Here is a 20,250-nt window from a genome sequence, read left to right as displayed (position 1 = left end):
CAATTGCAACATTCCACATCATCATCTTCCGCAGGAAAATAAACACTCAAGTCATACTCTTTTGCATACACTTGACATATGCCCAAATGCTTTGCAGTAGGAACACTGCAGCAACCTGGGAACAAATGCCCTCACAGGGTAACTCACATATCCTATCTTGACATGTGTAGGGAGTGACTCACCAAAACAACAGTAACACACGTACTCTCTATCTCCTTTCCATTGAACATATGTGTCAATTGTCGAGCCCCAACTACTCTAGGAACTTTCATCTTGATTTTCTCAGCCCCAACTTCCACAGAGAATGATTGGTGTCCTCCTTCGTCACCTTTTTCTCCTTGATTTGGGTGAGGTGCAATGCACAGTCCTTTTGTTCTGCTGACACACACAAAGAAATCTACAAAATTACACTTCTGGTCACCCTCACAGATTACTGTGAAATAGTTGTGCCATGAGAAGTAGACTTACTAGACAGCATTTTAACTGTAATTTTAGCTCATGGTATCTGTCCTTTAGCAACTGTAGTCCATCCAGTGTCCTCATCACCTCCCTTCTTACTCTCAACTTTGATTTGCACCGTCAGATTCAAACTTGGTATACACTTCTTCCATTCTCTGAGAAATCGACCTCACGACACAGTCCTCATCTTACTCTATTCCACAATGGCCACTGTTCCAACCTGAGAGAGATTTAGCAGTAAATACATCTGCCAGGGGAGGGTGTCCACAAATGTGCCTGTTTTTATACTTGACCATACAGTTTCCTAGAGGGCACACCTAACATGAATACCCTCTTTCCACCTCCATGCCCAGACTAGGGGAATTATAAACAGTAAGGCAGTACAATGTTTGAAGTTCATATTTTGCCTTTAATCCAAACATTTGTCCGCTGATATGGGGGCCCAAGTTCCTCACACGGTACGTGGCTGTGTGGCTGACTTGGTCAAAATCCAAAGAATTTTACCATCTTACTGGCCCAGAAGTCAGGGGCTAAATTCCTATTCCGCTAATCCCACTTTCACCCCATCTCTGTCTCCTCCTGTTTCTAATTGTATAAAGAAATCACAGAAAAAAAGATGGACTTCCACAAAATAATATTCTCCCTAGGCCCTATTCAGACTTGAAATAAGCCTCATGTGTTCAGTGTAACAAGGGTGGTTCAGTTTAGTCTGTCTGAGTGGATTATGGCTGTTTTGACAAGCTGGAGACCAGGGTTCACATCCACCTTCTCACATGAATACCAGTGCTGAAGTCCCAGTTTATACAGTTGAAGTCAGCAGTTTACATACACCTTAGCCAAATACGTTTAAACTCAGTTTTTCACAATTCCTGACATATAATTCTAGTAAAAATCCCCTGTCTTAAATCAGTTAGGATCACCACTTTATTTTAAGAATGTGAAATGTCAGAATAATAGTAGAGAGAATGATTTATTTCAGCTTTTATTTCTTTCATCACATTCCCAGTGGGTCATAAGTTAACACACACACAATTAGTATTTGGTAACATTGCCTTTAAATTGTTGAACTTGGGTCAAACGTTTCTGGTAGCCTTCCACAAGCTTCCCACAATATGTTGGGTGAATTTTGGCCCATTCCTCGTGACAGAGCTGGTGTAACTGAGTCAGATTTGTAGGCCTCCTTGCTCGCACACGCTTTTTCAGTTCTGCCCACAAATGTTCTATAGGATTGAGGTCAGGGCTTTGTGATGGCCACTTGTTGTCCTTAAGCCGTTTTGCCACAACTTTGGAAGTAAGCTTTGGGTCATTGTCCATTTGGAAGACCCATTTGCGACCAAGCTTTAACTACCTCACTGATGTCTTGAGATGTTGCTTCAATATATCCACATAATTTCCCTTCCTCATGATACCATCTATTTTGTGAAGTGCACCAGTCCCTTCTGCAGCAACGCACCCCCACAATATGATGCTGCCACCCCCGTGCTTCACGGCTGGGATGATGTTCTTTGGCTTGCAAGCCTCCCCCTTTTTCCTCCAAACATAACAATGGTCATTATGGGCAAACAGTTCTATTTTTGTTTCATCAGACCAGAGGACATTTCTCCAAAAAGTACAACGTTTGTCCCCATGTGCAGTTGCAAACCGTAGTCTGGCATTTTATGGCGGTTTTGGAACAGTGGCTTCCTCTTTGCTGAGCGGCCTTTCAGGTTATGTCGATATAGGTCTCGTTTTACTGTGGATATAGATACTTTTGTACCTGTTTCCTCCAGCATCTTCACAAGGTCCATTGCAGTTGTTCTGGGATTGCAATTTTCGCACCAAAGTACGTTCATCTCTAGGAGACAGAACGTGTCTCCTTCCTGAGTGTTACGGCTGCGTGGTCCCATGGTGTTTATACTTGTTTATACTGTACTGTATTGTTTGTACAGAAGAAAATGGTGCCTTCAGGTGTTTGGAAATTTCTCCCAAGGATGAACCAGACTTGCAGAGGTCTACAATTTTCATTATGAGGTCTTGGCTGATTTCTTTTGATTTTCCCATGATGTCAAGCAAAGAGGCATTGAGTTTGAAGGTAGGCCTTGAAATACATCCACAGGTACACCTCCAATTGACTCAAATGATGTCAATTAGCCTATCAGAAGCTACTAAAGCCATGCCACCATTTTATGGAATTTTCCAAGCTGTTTAAAGGCGCAGTCAATTTAGTGTACGTAAACTTCTGACCCACTGGAATTGTGATACAGTGAATTATAAGTGAGATGGCCAGGTTGCAGTTGTAAATGAAACTTGTTCTCAACTGGCCTACCTGGTTAAATAAAGGTGAAATAAAAATATTTATCTGTCTATAAACAATTGTTGGAAAAATTACTTGTGTCATGCATAAAATAGATGTCCTAACCGACTTGCCGAAACTATAGTCTGTTAACAAGAAATTTGTGGAGTGGTTGAAAAACAAGTTTTAATTAATGACTCCAACCTAAGTGTATGTAAACTTCTGACTTCAACTGCACATGTTACCTCTACTATACCTTACATAACCCTAAACATTTTGATTGTAACATATTTTATAATATCACAATGGCAACTGTAGCCTATAATTCATGCCATTGTCTACACTCGGGAAAGAATACAATTCCCAGTTACTTCTTTAAAAGTGAATCAAAATATTAACGGAAAATCCTCATCAATCCATATATACACGATAAACCATTTGCATTTTAAAACCATTTGATTGTATAAGAGACACAGGCTGCCAAAACATTATGTTTGTGTTTTGATGCTGCCTTTTACATGTACTGAAACACCAAAAGGGTTTTCACAACACTCTCTTGAAAATACCAATATTCAGACTAAATAATCACTTTGTTGTGTTTAAGAGTAATTCCATTCGGTTTGGAAACCCATTCAGTGTATCATAACACTTACATTAGGTTTACATTCAAACACCCTCCAAACACCAGATCTCAGCTCAGGTGCACTACTTTTCATGGTTTCACTAGACAATGATGGGAGTCTTTCTTTTTTAACAGTGCAGGACATATTTTAAATAAACATTTTAAAGTATCATGCATCTTTATATACTCAACTACTATGCATTAACTAAATTAAGGACATGCTGTGCACAGTGCTTTAGAAATGTAAAGTCAGTACTAGGGATTTTCTCTAAATGCAATACCAGTCAAAAGTTTGGAACACCTACTCATTCAAGGGTTTTTTGTTATTTTTACTATTTTCTACATTGTAGAATAATACTGAAGACATCAAAACTATGAAATAACACATATGGAATCACGTAGTAAACAAAAAAGTGTTAAATAAATCAAAATACATGTATATGTAATATTGGAGATTCTTCAAAGTAGCCATCCTTTGCCTTAATGAAAACTTTGCACACTCTTGGCATTCTCTGAACCAGCTTCATGAGGTAGGCACCTGGAATGCATTTCAATTAACCTTTCTGGCGCAGGCGTTCTGCTAGCGACCCACCTCGACAACATCCGGTGAAATTGCAGAGCGCCAAATACGAAATAGTCATAATAAACATTCATAAAAAATACAAGTGTTATTCATCGGCTTAAAGATGAACTTCTTGTTAATCCAGCCGCTTTGTCAGATTTCAGAAAGGCTTTACGGCGAAAGCATACCATGCGATTATCTGAGGACAGCGACCCGCTTACAAAAGCATACAAACATTTTACAACCAAGTAAAAGGAATGACAAAAGTCAGAAAATGCGATAAAATTAATCACTTACCTTTGAAGATCTTCATATGGTTGCAGTCACAAGAGTCCCAGCTACACAATACAATTTCGTTTTGTTTGATAAAGTCCCTCTTTATATCCCGAAAACTCAGTTTTGTTGGCGCGTTTTGTTCAGTAATCCACTGGCTCAAAGGCGGACAAAACATGCAGACGAATACATCCTAATAGTACCGGTAAAGTTTGTAGAAACATGTCGAACGATGTTTATAATTCATCCTAAGGTTGTCAATTGTCTACATAATCAATAATATTTAAATCGGACAATAGCGTATTCAATAGAAAGGAAAAACAACAAAAGGTGCGCAATCGGTCACGCACGCAAACCAGCACTGCATGATTCTACAGTTCACTGACAGAAAGGTCTCATTCTTCTTCATTTCAAGACTGAAACAATGTCTAAAGACTGTTGACATCTAGTGGAAGCCATAGGAAGTGCAATCTGGGTCCTAACCGATTAGAAATTCAATTGAAAATACCCACATCAAAAAAATACCACTTCCTGGATGGATTTTCCTGAGGTTTTTGCCTGCCATATCAGTTCTGTTATACTCACAGACATTATTTTAACAGTTCTGGAAACTTTAGAGTGTTTTCTTTCCAAATACATTATATGCATATCCTAGCTTCTGGGCCTGAGTAACAGGCAGTTTACTTTGGGCACGCTTCTCATTCAGATGTCGAAATACTGCCCCCAAGCCATAAAAGTGAATTTGTAGAATTTATTTCCATCAATGCGTTTGAGCAATCAGTTGTGTTGTGACAAGGTAGGGTGGTATACAGAAGATTGCCCTATTTGGTAAAAGACCAAGTCAATATTATGGCAAGAACAGCTCAAATAAGCAAAGAGAAACAACAGTCCATCATTACTTTATGACATGAATGTCAGTCAATATGGAACATTTCAAGAACTTTGAAAGTTTCTTTAAGTGCAGTCACAAAAACCATCAAGTGCTTTGATGAAACTGACTCTCATGAGCACCGCCACAGGAAAGGAAGACCCAGAGTTACCTTTGCTGCAGAGGATAAGTTCATTAGAGTTAACTGCCCCTCAGATTGCAGCCCAAATAAATGCCTCACAGAGTTCAAGTAACAGACACATCTCAACATCAACTGTTCAGAGGAGACTGCTTGAATCAGGCCTTCATGGAAGAATTGTTGCAAAGAAACCACTACTAAAGGACACCAATAATGAGAAGAGACTTACTTGGGCCAAGAAACATGAGCAATGGACATTTGACCAGTGAAAATCTGTCCTTTGGTCTGATGAGTTCAAATTAAATTTGAGATTTTTGGTTCCAACCGCCATGCCTTTGTGAAGGGTAATTGATGATCTACGCATGTATGGTTGCCAACGTGAAGCATAGAGGAGGAGATGTGATGGTGTGCTTTCCTGATGACACTGTCTGGGAATTATTTAGAATTCAAGGCACACTTAACCAGCATGGCTACCGCAGCATTCTGCAGCGATATGCTATCCCACCTGGTATGCGCTTAGTGGGACTATAATTTGTTATTTTAACAGGACAATGACCCAACCCACCTCCAGGCTGTGAAAGGGCTATTTGACCAAGAAGGAGAGTTATGGAGTGCTGTATCAGATGACCTGGCCTCCACAATCACACGACCTCATCACAATTTAAATGGTTTTGAGGAGTTGGACCACAGAGTGAAGGAAAAGCAACCAACAAGTGCTCAGCATGCAATATGTGTGAATTCCTTAAAAACTGATTAGAAAAGCATTCCAGGTGAAGCTGGTTGAGAGAATGCAAAGAGTGTGCAAAGCTGTCAATGCAAAGTGTGGTTATATTTAGATTTGTTGAACTATTTTTTGGTTACTACATGATTCCATATGTGTTATTTGGATGTCTTCACTATTATGCTACAATGTAGAAAATAGTAAAAATAAAGGAAAACCCTTGAATGACTAGGTGTTTCCAAACTTTTGACTGGTACTGTACATCTATATATTTTTGTCACCCCTCTACCAAGACCCCATAATGATTTGTCACCATGACAACAAAGTTATTGAGCTCTTGCCATGGTTACAAAATCATATGAGAAGAACAGACATTTGCGGTAATGACGAGTGTGAATTTAAAGCTGGAGTGTATATCACTATACACTTCCCAACTGTAGAGATCAGAGATATGTAGAATGTGTGTGCTTATATGCATGCATACGTGTGTGTGTGTACATGTGTCGGTGAATGTGTACAGTGTTTTCGTATGATGAGGCACTTTGGAGAAAAGTCCTGTGTGATCTCCTAAGACTGTGCATGACAGATACAATTATGATTGATGATTTGAAATTAAGAGGCAATAACCACTGATACTCCATATAATACTTGACACCCAATATAGCTGATATGATAATTCATTAAGTGATGAAGTATGATGATAGATCGAGTAATACAGTAATTCATGTAGTTATGTGAGTCTTCTCAATTTTCCATGAGTGTGTGAGAGAGAGAGAGAGAGAGAGAGAGAGAGAGAGAGAGAGAGAGAGAGAGAGAGAGAGAGAGAGAGAGAGGAAACAGGTATGTTGTGCCACAGAGTCCAAGGACAATGCACACTATACCATACACTTTAAAAAGAGAAGAGTAGTGTCTACATTCCATGGATTACATTTGGGATCACTACTGTCTTTAACGTTGAGAATGACAGCCCACGAGGGCCTTCCCCAAACTGTTGCCACAAAGCTGGAAGCACAGACTCATCTAGAATGTCAATGTATGCTGTAGTTAAGATTTCCCTTCACTAGATCTAAGGGGCCTAGCCCGAACCATGAAAAACAGCCCCAGACCATTATTCCCTCTTCACCATACTTGACAGTAGGCAATATGCATTGGGGTAGGTAGCATTCTCCTAGCATCTGCCAAACCCAGATTTGTCTGTCGGACTGCCAGATGGTGAAGCGGGATTCATCACTGCAGACAAAGCGTTTCCACTGCTCCAGAGTCCAATGGTGGCAAGCTTTACACCACTCCAGCTGATGCTTGGCATTGCACATTTTGATCTTAGGCTTGTGTGCAGATGCTTGGCCATGGAAACCCATTCCATGAAGCTCCCGATGAACAGTTATTGTGCTGACGTTGCTTCCAGATGCAGTTTGGAAGTCGGTAGTGAGTGTTGCAATCGAGGACAGATGATTTTTACGCGCTATGCACTTCACCTCTCGGCGGTCCCATTCTGTGAGCTTATGTGGCCTACCACTTCGCTGCTGAGCCGTTGTTGCTCATAGACGTTTCCACTTCACAATAACAGCACTTGCAGTTGCCCAGGGCATCTCTTGCAGGGCAGAAATTTGGCGAACTGACTTGTTGGAAAGGTGGCTTCCTATGACGGTGACATGTTGAAAGTCACTGAGCTCTTAATATATAATTTTAAAAGCCTGTTATATTAAAGCTGAAACATGTACTGCAATTTTTTGGCTGACCAACAAAATTCACACAGCAATGTGAGTTATTTATCTGTCATTCTCATTGAAAGCAAGACTAAGAAGAGGTAGATCTGTTCTATGTTTGCTATTTCTATGCTTCCTGTTCTTAAATTTAGATTTTTGCGTCTTTTACATTCATTTTTGTACAACAGCTCCAAACAGCTGAAAATACAATATTATTGGTTATGGAAATATATTTATCAGCGGTTTAGATGGTACAATGATTCTCTACACTTTACTTGCTTGTTTTGTCACATAAACTGAAATTAGGCAAACTATTTGAATTTTAGCAACCAGGAAATGGCGGAGCGATTTCTGCATGGTGGAACTTTAAATGAAGTGCACTTTAATATAGATAACATGGATAATAAAAAAAAAATCGGAATTTCTATTCATAAAGACTTGCTAAAGTTCCAAAGTTCAACATGTCCCTCCATCAACACTGTCACTTCTAACAATATTTCATCCCAATTAATCCCAACATGTATCCATCGTAAAGGCCTAGTTATTTTGCTGCTTTGACAAAGTCATTTCTGAAGATTATTATTTATATTCATGTTATTACTGATGCATTTAAGTCTGCCCTTTATATTGAGGCCAACCCTGTTATGCGTTCAATTTACCCCTTAAAATAATGGACCATTCCACCAATTTAAATTATTCACAGCAGGTGGTATCATTTGGGTCCTCTGAAAAGCATGGTGGAAAAGGAAGGAAGTATTTTCTCTCATTTTGGTCTATTTATAATTGTTTTATCATAGTTGAGGTGGTCAAACTGTTCGCTCAATTAATTTTAGGAAAACCTGAATTTGATTTAACTTTCATTATGTGTAGAATTTATGTAGAATTCCTAATTTCATGAACACCATATGCTGTTCACCACATGAGGAATAATGGCCGATCTTCTTCTCAAACCTTGTTATCATCAAACCTGTTAGAGGCCCAAGTGTAAACCTTATCAGTTTGATATTATATGTGAGTGTATTTGTACAAGGGATACTTGATCAATGAGAAAATGTTGGATTTATCTCAAATAAATAGTTAGGCAATTACATTAGTGTCCGTAACAGGGTTGACAGACACTGTGGAACAAGTGCAGTTCAATTGTACTTAGTTCATAAGATTATAACACCTGAGATGGGAAAATGTTTTTTTTCTGTAGGTTAAACAAATCTTCCATGCAATTGAATGTTGAAAGAAGAGATATTTTAAAGTTTTAAAGTGCATGTCCAAAAGGCACCCATTTTGTGGAACGACCCAGCTACATCAGCAAAGCAACACATTGTAAAACTGTCACACTGAACAATTTTTCATCACAACACTTATCTTGGCATCTACATGGATTTGTGCACGTAGATGCCCGTTTAGTACTGTAGCAGGGTGATATTTAGTTACTGAGGGTGTTGAACCTTTATGAAACTTATTTATGAAATTGCTTATTCCAGTTACTAATAAGCATGCACCCATTAAGAAAATTACTGTAATAATGGTTAAATCCCTGTGGATTGATGAGGAATTGAACAATTGTATGGTTGAGAGTGATGAGGAAAATGGAACGGCAAATAAATCTTGCAGCACAGCTGATTGGCAAACGTACTGTAAATAGAGAAATCATGTGACTAAACTGAACACAAAGAAGAAGATTTGAACTATGAAACAAAGATAAATTATATAAAGAATGATAGTTAAAAGCTTTTGAGCACCTTGAATGAAATGTTGGGCAAAGAGGTGAACGCGGCTCCATCATTCATTGCATCAGATGGCGCATTCATCACAAAACCCATTGATATTGCCAACTACTTTCATGATTTTTTTCATTGACAAGATTAGCAAATTTAGGCATGACATGCCAAAAACTAATTATGAACCTACACATCCATGCATAACTGACCAAATTATGAAAGATGAGCATTGTAATTTTGAATTCCGTAAAGTGAGTGTGGAAGAAGAGAAACAATTATTGTTGTCACCTGGGTCTGACAACTTGGATGGAAAATTACTGAGGATGATAGCGGACAATATTACCATTACTAGTTGCCATCTCTTCAATCTAAGCCTTCAGGAAAGTGTGTGCCCTCAGGCCTGGATGGAAGCAAAATTAATTCCGTTACCCAAAAATAGCAAAGCACCCTTTACTGGCTCAAACAGCTGGCCAATCAGCCTGTTACTAACCCTTAGTAAACTTTTGGAAAATGCTATTTCACAGAAAATAAATTAACAACAATTTTTTCAGCACGCTTATAGGAAAGGGCATTCAACATGTACGTTACTTACACAAATTATTGATGATTGGCTGAGAGAAATTGATAATAAAAAATTGTGGGAGCTGTTTTGTTAGACTTCAGTGCCACTTTGACATTTTCTATCATAATTTGCTGACGGAAAAACATATGTGTTATGGCTTTACATCTAGATCGAGAGTTACCTTTCTAACAGAACACACAGAGGGTGTTATTTAATGGATGCCTCTCCAACATAATCCTGGTAGTCAGGTATTCCCCAGGGCAGCTGTCTAAGCCCCTGTTAGGAAAATTATGATTAAATGACTGAACAAATCATTTTAAATGGAACTGTAACTAAGTAAACTTATACTCTGTTTTATTATATCTGATTAACAATATGAGTTCATAAGAAGGGATTGTGTGACACGGACAAGGAGTAATTAAAGTTAATGAACACCATTCCAACTAGGAAGAAAGAAATGGGTTGTGGATTAAGTAAACAGATAAGGTAGTTAACCTATGGTTGAACCAACGAAACTTAGCCCTGGGGTGTTTTAGATAAGACAGTGAGTGCATTCCTAGGTTTTCTGTTAATTAGAACTGTCAGCTAAGTGGTGATCGATAATGTTGAGGGGTCAAAAGTTAATTCAGTTGTGATGTGTGTCCGGTGTATGTGCTAGGGGGGTCAGAATGAACTTTTAAAGTTCCCTTTGTCCCGGTCGAGAGGAGGGTATTCTGTTAAGCAATGAAATTACGTCATGTCATTGTATATAAACTGTTGCTCGTGGTAACGTGGGAGCGCGCTCCGAGAATAAATTCTGTTACCTATTATTGAAAAGACTGGTCTCCGTCTATTTTATGCAAACAAGAATCTTACAAATTCTCATAAAATAGATTAAGGGAATTCAATTAATGAATACATATTGGTATAATTAAATTACAGTAACTTACTTTTTTCAATCTTTACTAATGACCTGCCACTGGCTCTGAGTAAAGCCTGTGTGTCTATGTATGCTGATGACTCAACACTATACACTTCAGCTACCACAGAAAGAGAAATCACTGCAACATTTAACAAAGAGCTGCAGTCAGTTTCAGAATGGGTGGCAATAAATAAATGACTCCTAAATATTTAAAAAAAACTGAAAGCATTGTATTTGGGACAAATAATTTACTAAACCCTAAACCTCAACTAAATCTTGTAATGAATAATGTGGAAATTCAGCAAGTTGAGGAGACTAAAGTACTTGGAGTAACCCTGGACTGTAAACTGTCATGGTCAAAACATTGATGCAACAGTAGCTAAGATGGGGAGAGGTCTGTCCATTATAAAGCACTGATTTGCCTTCTTAACGACGCTATCAACAAGGCAGGCCCTACAGGCCCTAGTTATGTCGCACCTGGACTACCTTGCAGTTGTGTGATCGGGTGCCACAAAGAGGGACTTTACAATGACAATTGGCCAAAATTACAATTGGCCAAGAACAGGCCAATTGTGAGAAATATTGACACTTTGAACACACTGAGCTGTCTAGCGTACTAGCAAACAGCTCAGACACCCATGCCACTCCACAAGATATGCCACCAAAGGTCTCTTCACAGTCCCCAAGTCTACATAGAGCCATGACTACATGGAACTCTATACCACATCAAGTAACTCATGCAAGCAGTAAAATCAGATTAAATCCAGATAAAAATGCATCTTATGGAACTGTGGTGACTGTGAAGAGACACACACTCAGGCACAGACACACACACACACATAATAACATACACACTATACACACACCTACACATGGATTTTGTGTTGTAGATATGTGGTATTAGAGTAGTGGCCTGAGGGCACACACTTAATGTGTTGTGAAATCTGTTCTGAAATGTAATATAGTGTTTTTAATTTTATATTTCTGCCTTAATTGGCCCAGAGTAGTTGTCAGCCTTGTCATTGAAACAAAACGTGGCTGAAAGGTTTTAACACATCAATGGAACACTGTACATTAAAGTGACAGGGAAATTGAGCTGTTGTACTGAAATGGCCAACTGACAAAGAGACAGAGAAAGTAAAGTTTTAGTGTTCTGTTAATTAACACCTTTTTGGTTACTACATGATTCCATGTGTTATTTCATAGTTTGATGTCTTCACTATTATTGTACAATGTAGAAAATAGTAAAAAATTAAGAAAAACCCTTGAATGAGTAGGTGGGTCCGAACTTTTGGCTGGTACTGTATATGTGTAGAAACCTTTTTGGGTCGGGGGCCCCCTAGTGTCCGGGGACCCTAAGCGACCGCTTTTGTCTGGTGCTGGCCCTGACCTTCCAAGGTGGTTTGAAATCAGATACGAATTTGATTCCTGGCCATGCGACTTGTGTCTAACGGTCAAATGTGATCTATTTGCCCTCGTGGTTTTTAGACTGCTATTTTACATATCTTGTTGCTTGCTAGTTAGTCAGTTGACAAGAACATGTATTGCTTACAGACAAATTATTGAATGTGCTAGAAAGCTACCTAGCTAGCTAGTTGACTGCTGTGGCGAGCCAGAAAGGACTCGTATTGAAAATAGTTTAATTGTCCTTTGAGGCTTTAAGTGTTCTAACACGATAATTTTTAACATTCAAAGTAACTGGGAACATCCATGGTAGGCTTTGTCACCTTAGCTTGGAAAGTCAGCATTCCAAAACAAAGCAGCACCCACCCGTAGCACACGCTCCAGCAGGTATATTTCACTAGTCACCCCCAAAGCCAATTCGTCTTTTGGTCACCTTTCATTCCAGTTCTCTGATGCCAATGACTATAACGTATTGCAAAAATCACTGAAGCTGGAGACTCATATCTCCCTCACTAACTTTAAGCACCAGCTGTCAGAGCAGCTCACAGCACATAGCTCAACTGTAAATACCTCATCCCCATACTGTTATGTTTTGCTCCCCAGTAGCTCTACTTGCACATTCATCTTCTGCACATCACTCCAGTGTTTAATTGCTAAATTGTAATTATTTTGCCACTATGGCCTATTTGCCTTACCTCATTTGCACACTGTATATACACTTTTTTCTATTGTGTTGACTATGTTTGATTATTCCATGTGTAACCCTGTTTGTGTCGTACTGCTTTGCTTTAGCTTGGCCAGGTCGCAGTTGTAAATGAGAACTTGTCCTCAACTAGCCTACCTGGTTGAAAAGGTGAAATACCTTTTTTTTTTTAAGACAGATGTGAGCATTAGGCCTTGCAGTGTGAACAAGGCTCTAGTGCACTGATCTAAAAGGCAAAACCGATCCATTGATAAGCTGTTCTATAGTCCGAGATGCTTTGGGAATATGGGCCTAGAACCCTAAGGCCATCGGCTGCGTTTAGACAGGCAGCCCAATTCTGCTCATTTTTTCACTAATTGGCCTCTTGACCAATCCGATTTGAAAAAATAAATGTTGCGATCGGTCTAGACCAATTAGTGGAAAAAGAGCAGAATTGTGCTGCCTGTCTAAAAGCAGCCATATAATTTGTGTGAATTGGCACCTGATAATTTCTCATCTCTGGCTTTTTGAAATCAGAACAGGTGCTGTGACAATCCCGTAGCGCCTGCCCAACTAGATGCTTAAGCGTTGCAACCAGTGGTTGTGTGCCACGTCATCAACAGTGCTGTGTGTGGTTAGCTGATTTGTTAAATACATAACCAGGCATTTTAAGATCTGGTAGGCATCTGCAATGTAGTCAGGGAGGAACTTTCCATTGATTGAGGCTAGGCCTACACCACACTAAACCCAAACACTTGGGTTTTAGCACTAAATTATCCTTGTGGATAATATTGGAAGTCTCTCAAAAAAGGGGCGGATTAAGGAAAAGGACCAGTTAGAAATGCCAGTGCCGATTTCTGGTTCCAGTCCGCCAGTGGAGGGAAGACGGGAAACACTTGGAGACCATGGGTTTGATACCATTCCACTGCAGTTACCACAAGCCGGGTCTTCCCAATTAAGGGGCTGCCAACCTCCTGTGCAGTCCACCCATTCCTCAGACCCTTCATAGCAAGCCTAATGTCTCAGAATGCCCTGTAGCTTACATGCTCAATTAGGAACCTTGGGACAGAGTCACATTAATCCAGGATGTGATGTCTGGCTACGCAAACACCAATACAGATCAAAGACTAAGCTAGGAAATGTCAGTTGGCAGCAACAGGCCCTCACTTTTTTAGCAAATTAAGGCAATATTTCAGATTACTCTAGCATGTAGTGCATAATGGTGAAGACAGAAAGTCAGTCGAAGTAGCATTAAATCATTTATTTTTCAAAGAGATTAACAGGCATCTCTTAAGATATCGTCTCAGTGTTGTGGTAGTCCCTTCACTGGTTGAGTTCGCCAGGAGCAGATGTGGTGCTTATGTCACTTTGTTGTAGGGTCATCCTCCTTGTGTGCTGGGACATCAGGACCGGCACCAACCTCAGTGAGTTGGAGTGTGCTGCTGCTTGGAGCAAGTCTATTATGGGCCACCACGACAACAGCGCCTTCCAATTCTAGAAATTGGATAGTGGACTGGGAACATATCCCTTCTTTATGAAACCACATCAAAAGCAGATATTTAAAAGTGATACTGGCAATTGCCATGTGCAGGTTGACATTTATACAGACGGTATTGTCCTGAGGCAGAACTGAGCGATTTCCACTAGATGTGCCAGATGGAAAGTCAAAATTGGCTACATTGTAACAATGTATGCTTTTAATTTAATGTTAGGCATTAGGGTTGGCAGTGAGATTAATGTTTAAAAATCATATTTTATTACTTTGTGGCTGTGCCAGCTAGTGAACATTCTGCGGAGCCATCCCAATAAGTGCTAACCTGCTTGCCATGTGCAGGTTATTTCCCTCTAAAATAGCAGTACCATCATCCCATACATACCCTTTCAATAGGTTCCAATCTCATACTGATCCTCCTCTTCACCCAGACCCTCTTTCTCTGTGGTAACCTCAAGGTCTCCAAAGGGCTCAGGTGTAGGAATCAACTCCAGCTCTGAGAACAGACGATTTAGCACAGAGCTTACATGCAATTATCATACATTCAAAACAGTAACGTACTGTCATTACCTCGTTGGGCGATTAGTTCTTTCTGCCTGATGAAGCCATCATATGTTGCAGAGCTAACGAGACCGTGCTTGTTGTTGGGTCCGACCCTTGGGCCCAAGGGACTAACCTCATTTTGGGATTGGGTGAAATAAGGTCCTGGAATTAAATGTAACAGATTAACACAGCCAGTGTTGGCAGAATTGCTAGCCTATAGGGACAGGAAAAGACAGGTGTCCGAAGTGGCACCCGATGACCTATAGAGTGCACTACTTTTGACCAGTGCATCATGGTCTGGGCAATAGTCTAGGCATCCTGGTTGCCTCCCACACATTTTAAAATCTGGCTTTACACTTCTGTACGTACTAGAATGCGAGTTTGGCATCGAGGCCTATGTCACTACCTTAACCGCTTGAATACATACAAAATAGGAGCTAGCAAGATGGAGATCAGTTATTTTTAATGAGTGCATTATGCAAGTGGCTAGTTTGCCTCAACTACCTTCACTAAAACCACTGCAAAGGTATTCCCTGCAAAATTTGGTTTCAAATCATGACGTTCTGCCTCGTGATTTGTTGGGAGAAGGTGCCAAACGAGTCAGTCATTGAAACCAGACCCTAGTCACTGCTGTTGCCTAGGGTTGGGTTCTCAAGACTACCTGGTCAAAGGTAGTGCACTACATAAGGAATAAGATTATGCCATGTCAGAGTCAAATTACCTCTCTTGAAGTCCATGCCACGCCAACGACTGCCAGGTGATACGGGCTTCCGGTCCCATGTTGAGGCAGAGAAGCCAGGTATATCGATACCTCCACTCGTCCGTGGAGATAGAGGTGTACTCTTCTGTTTACTTGGGAGGACCATCATGGGGCCCAAAGTAGCATCCTGGTCCCATACTAAAAGGACAACACATTAAACACATACATTTGCAGTCAAGACAGCCAATTAGTCTTCCCTCAATTTCCATATTGGAGAAGGTCCCACCCCTGCAATGTGTTTTGAGAAGGTGGTGATGGAATAGAGGGATTAAGATGTCAAATACACCTTTCTTGGCCTTCATCCCAATACTCCAATTGTCACCAGAGGCTGGGGGTTTGTTGCGGTAGACACGAGGTTCAAGTTGGCTACCACCTAGTCTTGGACTGAGGGGACGTTGTGCTGGAGCTTGATCAACCCCCTTCTGTCTACTCAGGCTTGGACAACGCCCACATAGCAAATCATTCTCATCAGCAGACCTCCATCTGAAATGTATGAAAGATCTACTCATGGACCAAGAACACACCACTTCTTTAAAAAGCTATGGTTATTCCAGTGAATAGGTCACAGCCCAGTAACAGTAGCTCAGGAAATGTGACTTATCCCACCTGCCATCAATGAAGGAGCATGCCTTGTTGCTAGGCTCTGCATGGTCCATGACAGGGACTGCCATAAGGTGGCAGGTGATGTACAGCTGTGAAAAACAGGATAAGCAAAACAAAGATGCAGAATCACAGTAGCCTACATAATGTCTGGAAATTATGTTACTGTAGAATAATTTCTCTACAACATTGTTTTTATTTTTTATTAAATACCGCCCTCACCTCTGCCCTGTCCTCCTGGTAGAACCTAAAGGCATCAATGTGGAACCCGAGCTTGTTGTCCTGGGTCCTACGCATGAAACCAGAGCGGGAACCAGGCAGCTGGGAATCCAACAAGCACCTGGAGGGAGATATTAATACATATTGGGGCATCTTCCTTAGTAACCAATTAAGAAGTCTCAAAGAAACCATAAAAATGGTGGAAGCCCTCAAATGGCATATTCTATCGTTCTCTACGGGCCAGCCGGATAATAGTCATTCTAAGTCATTTCCCCCCCCCCCTGCTTACCCATCACTCTCAATGAAGACATATCTGGGGACAGAGTTGCTCTCAGGGTCCAGTGTGGCCACGCAGCTGCTAACAAAGACCCTGAGCCTGGTGTGGTGAGCAACCCTGACAGACGCCTCAATGTTGATGGGATCACCCAGGAAGTAGACTCCAGAACCCCGCTCATAGAGCCAGTCACCTGGAAAGGAAATGGCAGTAAAGAAAGATCGTACTGCAAGCGATGCGTTTCAAAGTTACGAACACGAGTCGCTATTAAAACTACCACGGCCAGAACATAGTCAATAGGCGCTCAACTAGTGAGCATCTAATAATGGATTAAGATGAGGGCCATGTTTAGGAGGCAAACTGTATAACGTTGCAGATAGAAGTGTCCCCAATAACAGTTGTCTGATGTGATTCCGTATTTTGCATGTCAGAGGGGCATTTGTGCTACATAGTACATTTTATATCTGCCTGCGGCTATGGAACCCTGACTTGTTCACCGGACGTGCTACCTGTCCCAGACCGGCTGTTTTCAACTCTAGAGACAGCAGGAGCGGTAGAGATACTCTCAATGATCGGCTATGAAAAGCCAACTGACATTTACTCCGGAGGTGCTGACCTGTTGCACCCTCGGCAACTACTGTGATTATTATTTGACCATCGTTGCCATGTTCTGTTATAATCTCCACCCGACACAGCCAGAAGAGGACTGGCCACCCCTCAGAGCCTTTCTAGGGAGTTTCCTAGCCACCGTGCTTCTACACCTACATTGCTTGCTGATGTAAGAAGGGCTATATAAATACATTTCAAATCTGAACATTCAATTCACGGGTTTTACCAAGCTTCTGGGAGAGCGCCATTGTATCCTTTTGATTTATTATCTGAATGGTCAACAAAATTGTACCCTGTGAAATGCAGCCCGGGGATTTATATACCCACTTGTCATAAGCTTCAATGAGAACTGCAGGGTGTCTTCAGCAGACACTGTGGCGGTGAAAGGGATCCAGGTCGGCTGGAGAGAAGAGCTGTCCAAACTGTACTTCCTGAAACAGAAAGTACAGGCCGGTAAATACACCAGTAGGTCAACTCAGGATTCCTATGACCGTCATACAACAGTATAGCCTAAACTCACCTTCCATAATGACACTCAATTGGGATTACAGCACCAGCCATTCGAATAACGCCATCTGGTGTGGTTCTGGGTGTATATCTGAGGAGGTTTGCGTAGATCAATGAGTCTTCGTTCAGCTGTGGAGTCAAAGCAGCATTTAAGAGAAGGTTGTTTTAAGAAGTCAAACACTGAATTTTTTAAAATATATATTACCATGTGCTTGGTTCCACAGTCCGAAAGTGCTGCAAATATTCTGTACTCATCTCCGGCTGCTGAAGCTGTAGCCCTACACGGCTCTTGGTCTTGGTACTGTTCAACTCCAAGTCGCAGGTCATCCACGTCGATTAGATTACCGAGTTTAAACAGATCAGCATTCACGACTATCTCCATGTAGTCTGAATGGCACGTCACAGCGACAGTTTCTACTCGAACTGGCCTTGAAACTGTTTGTTGGAGTGGAGGATGTTTAAAGCGTGGACGATTGTCAAATTGCGGTGTTCGCCTTGGAAGTTGTTGCCATGTGTCAGTGCTATAAGTATATGACAAAGTAGGAGAGATTAAGACGTTTTCCACAAGTAAAAACCAAACCAGTTGCTTGAACAATAACCTGAGCGTGTTTGCCATCATGAGTCCCATGCCAACAACTAATGTGACTCTGTAGGTTAGAGGACAGGGTACCTCTGCTATGCTACAATTGAAACTGAGGTAGCTTTTAACAACCAACCAGGCTGCACACCTGGGCTGGATTCCGCCCTAATTTGGCCTTGCATCTGATTAGTCAAGATCTTTAATTGGCACGCATGTTCAAATCAAATCACATTTTTTTGTCACAAACACATGGTTAGCGGATGTTAATGCGAGTGTAGCGAAATGCTTGTGCTTCTGGTTCCGACAGTGCAGTAATATCTAACAAGTAATCTAACAGTTCCCCAACAACCTCAACTAATACACACAAATCTAAAAGGGGTGAATGAGAAAATGTACATATAAATATAAGGATGAACAACAGCCAAGCGGCATAGGCAAGGTGCAATAGATGGTATAAAATACAGTACATAAATATGATATGAGTATTGTAAGATATGTAAACATTATTAAGTGGCATCGTTTAAAGTGACTAATGATCCATTTGTTAAAGTGGCCAGTGATTGCGTCTCCATGTAGGCAGCAGCTAAGACTGCTGTTTAGCAGACTGATGGCCTTGAGATAGCTGTTCTTCAGTCTCTCGGTCCCAGCTTCGATGCACCTGTACTGACCTCACCTTCTGGATGGTAACGGTGTGAACAGGTAGTGGCTCGGGTGGCTGTTGTCTTTGATGATCTTTTTTGCCTACCTTTGACATCGGGTGCTATAGATGCCAATGTTGGGCAGCTAGTTTGCCCCGGTGATGCGTTGTGCAGACCGCACCACCCTCTGGAGAGCCTTGCGGTTGAGGGCAAGCAGTTGCCGTACCAGGCTGTGATACATCCTGACAGGATGCTCTCGATTGTGGATCTGTAAAAGTTAGTCAGGGTTTTGGGTGACAAGCCACATTTCTTCAGCCTCCTGAGGTTGAAGAGGTGCTGTTGCGCCTTCTTCACCACACTGTCTGTGTGGGTGGACCATTTCAGTTTGTCGTTGATGTGTATGCCGAGGAACTTTCCACTTTCTCCACTGGTGTCCCTTCAATGTAGGTGTCGGGGTGGGGGGGCTCCTTCAGCTGTTTCCTGAAGTCCACGATCATCTCTTTTTTTGTTGACGTTGAGTGAGAAGTTGTTTTCCTGACACCACACTCCGTGCCCTCACCTCCTCCCTGTAGGCTGTCTCGTCGTTATTGGTAATCAAGCCCACTACTGTTGTGTCGTCTGCAAACTTGATGGTTGAGTTGGAGGCGTGCTATGGCCACGCAGTTGTGGGTGAACAGTGAGTACAGGTGGGGGCTGTGCACGCACCCGTGTGGGGCCCCAGTGTTCAGAGTCAGCGAGGTAGAGGTGTTGTTTCTTACGTTCACCACCTGGGGGAGGCCCGTCAGAAAAAACAGTACTCAATTGCACAGGGTGGGGTTGAGGCCCAGGGCCCCCAGCTTGACGATGAGCTTGGAGGGTACTATGGTGTTGACTGCTGAGCTGTAGTCAATGAACAGCATTCTTAAATAGGTATCCCTCTTGTCCAGATGGGATAGGGCAGTGTGCAGTGTGATGGCGATTGCATCATCTGTGGACCTGTTTGGCGGTATGCAAACTGAAGTGGGTCTATGGTTGCCGGAAGGTGGAAATGATATGATCCTTGACTAGTCTCTTAAGTTAAAGCACTTCAGGATGACAGAAGTGAGTGCAGGTCATTTAGTTCAGTTATCTTTGCCTTCCTGGGTACAGGAACCATGGAG

At 41.4% G+C, this 20,250-nt stretch overlaps 1 protein-coding gene across 2 annotated transcripts; it reads right to left on the bottom strand.

The window, feature by feature from the left end:
• Window positions 1-14,135: 14,135 nt before the first annotated feature.
• Window positions 14,136-18,586, bottom strand: LOC112255487 (zona pellucida sperm-binding protein 3-like). 2 transcript variants are annotated; one of them, XM_024428470.2, is made up of 11 exons: window positions 18,099-18,586; window positions 17,907-18,022; window positions 17,714-17,817; window positions 16,793-16,970; window positions 16,507-16,624; window positions 16,291-16,376; window positions 15,971-16,167; window positions 15,646-15,822; window positions 14,952-15,086; window positions 14,767-14,877; window positions 14,136-14,419 (listed from the first exon to the last, which is right to left on the bottom strand). In XM_024428470.2, exons 1-10 carry the CDS (start codon window positions 18,519-18,521, stop codon window positions 14,771-14,773), a joined length of 1,641 nt encoding a protein of 546 aa, XP_024284238.1. In that variant the 5' UTR covers window positions 18,522-18,586; the 3' UTR covers window positions 14,136-14,419; window positions 14,767-14,770. The 2 variants fall into 2 exon arrangements, with proteins under 2 accessions (XP_024284238.1, XP_024284237.1); XM_024428469.2 differs by having other exon boundaries at window positions 14,136-14,402.
• Window positions 18,587-20,250: the final 1,664 nt, after the last annotated feature.

Source organism: Oncorhynchus tshawytscha, linkage group LG07, assembly GCF_018296145.1.
Source record: "Oncorhynchus tshawytscha isolate Ot180627B linkage group LG07, Otsh_v2.0, whole genome shotgun sequence".
In the NCBI taxonomy this organism is placed as follows: domain Eukaryota; kingdom Metazoa; phylum Chordata; class Actinopteri; order Salmoniformes; family Salmonidae; genus Oncorhynchus; species Oncorhynchus tshawytscha.
Note: the sequence above shows the minus strand (reverse complement) of the source record. Positions and strands in the feature narration are given on the sequence as shown.

What these genes read in the sequence shown, in the direction of transcription:
- LOC112255487 (XM_024428470.2), bottom strand. Translation starts at nt 18,521, where the DNA reads ATGGGACTCATGATGGCAAACACGCTCAGGTTATTGTTCAAGCAACTG. An exon ending in ATTGAGTGTCATTATGGAAG is followed by an intron (nt 17,818 to 17,906) that starts GTGAGTTTAGGC and finishes TTTCTGTTTCAG; the next exon opens with GAAGTACAGTTTGGACAGCT. An exon ending in CTCATTGAAGCTTATGACAA is followed by an intron (nt 16,971 to 17,713) that starts GTGGGTATATAA and finishes TTTCCTTTCCAG; the next exon opens with GTGACTGGCTCTATGAGCGG.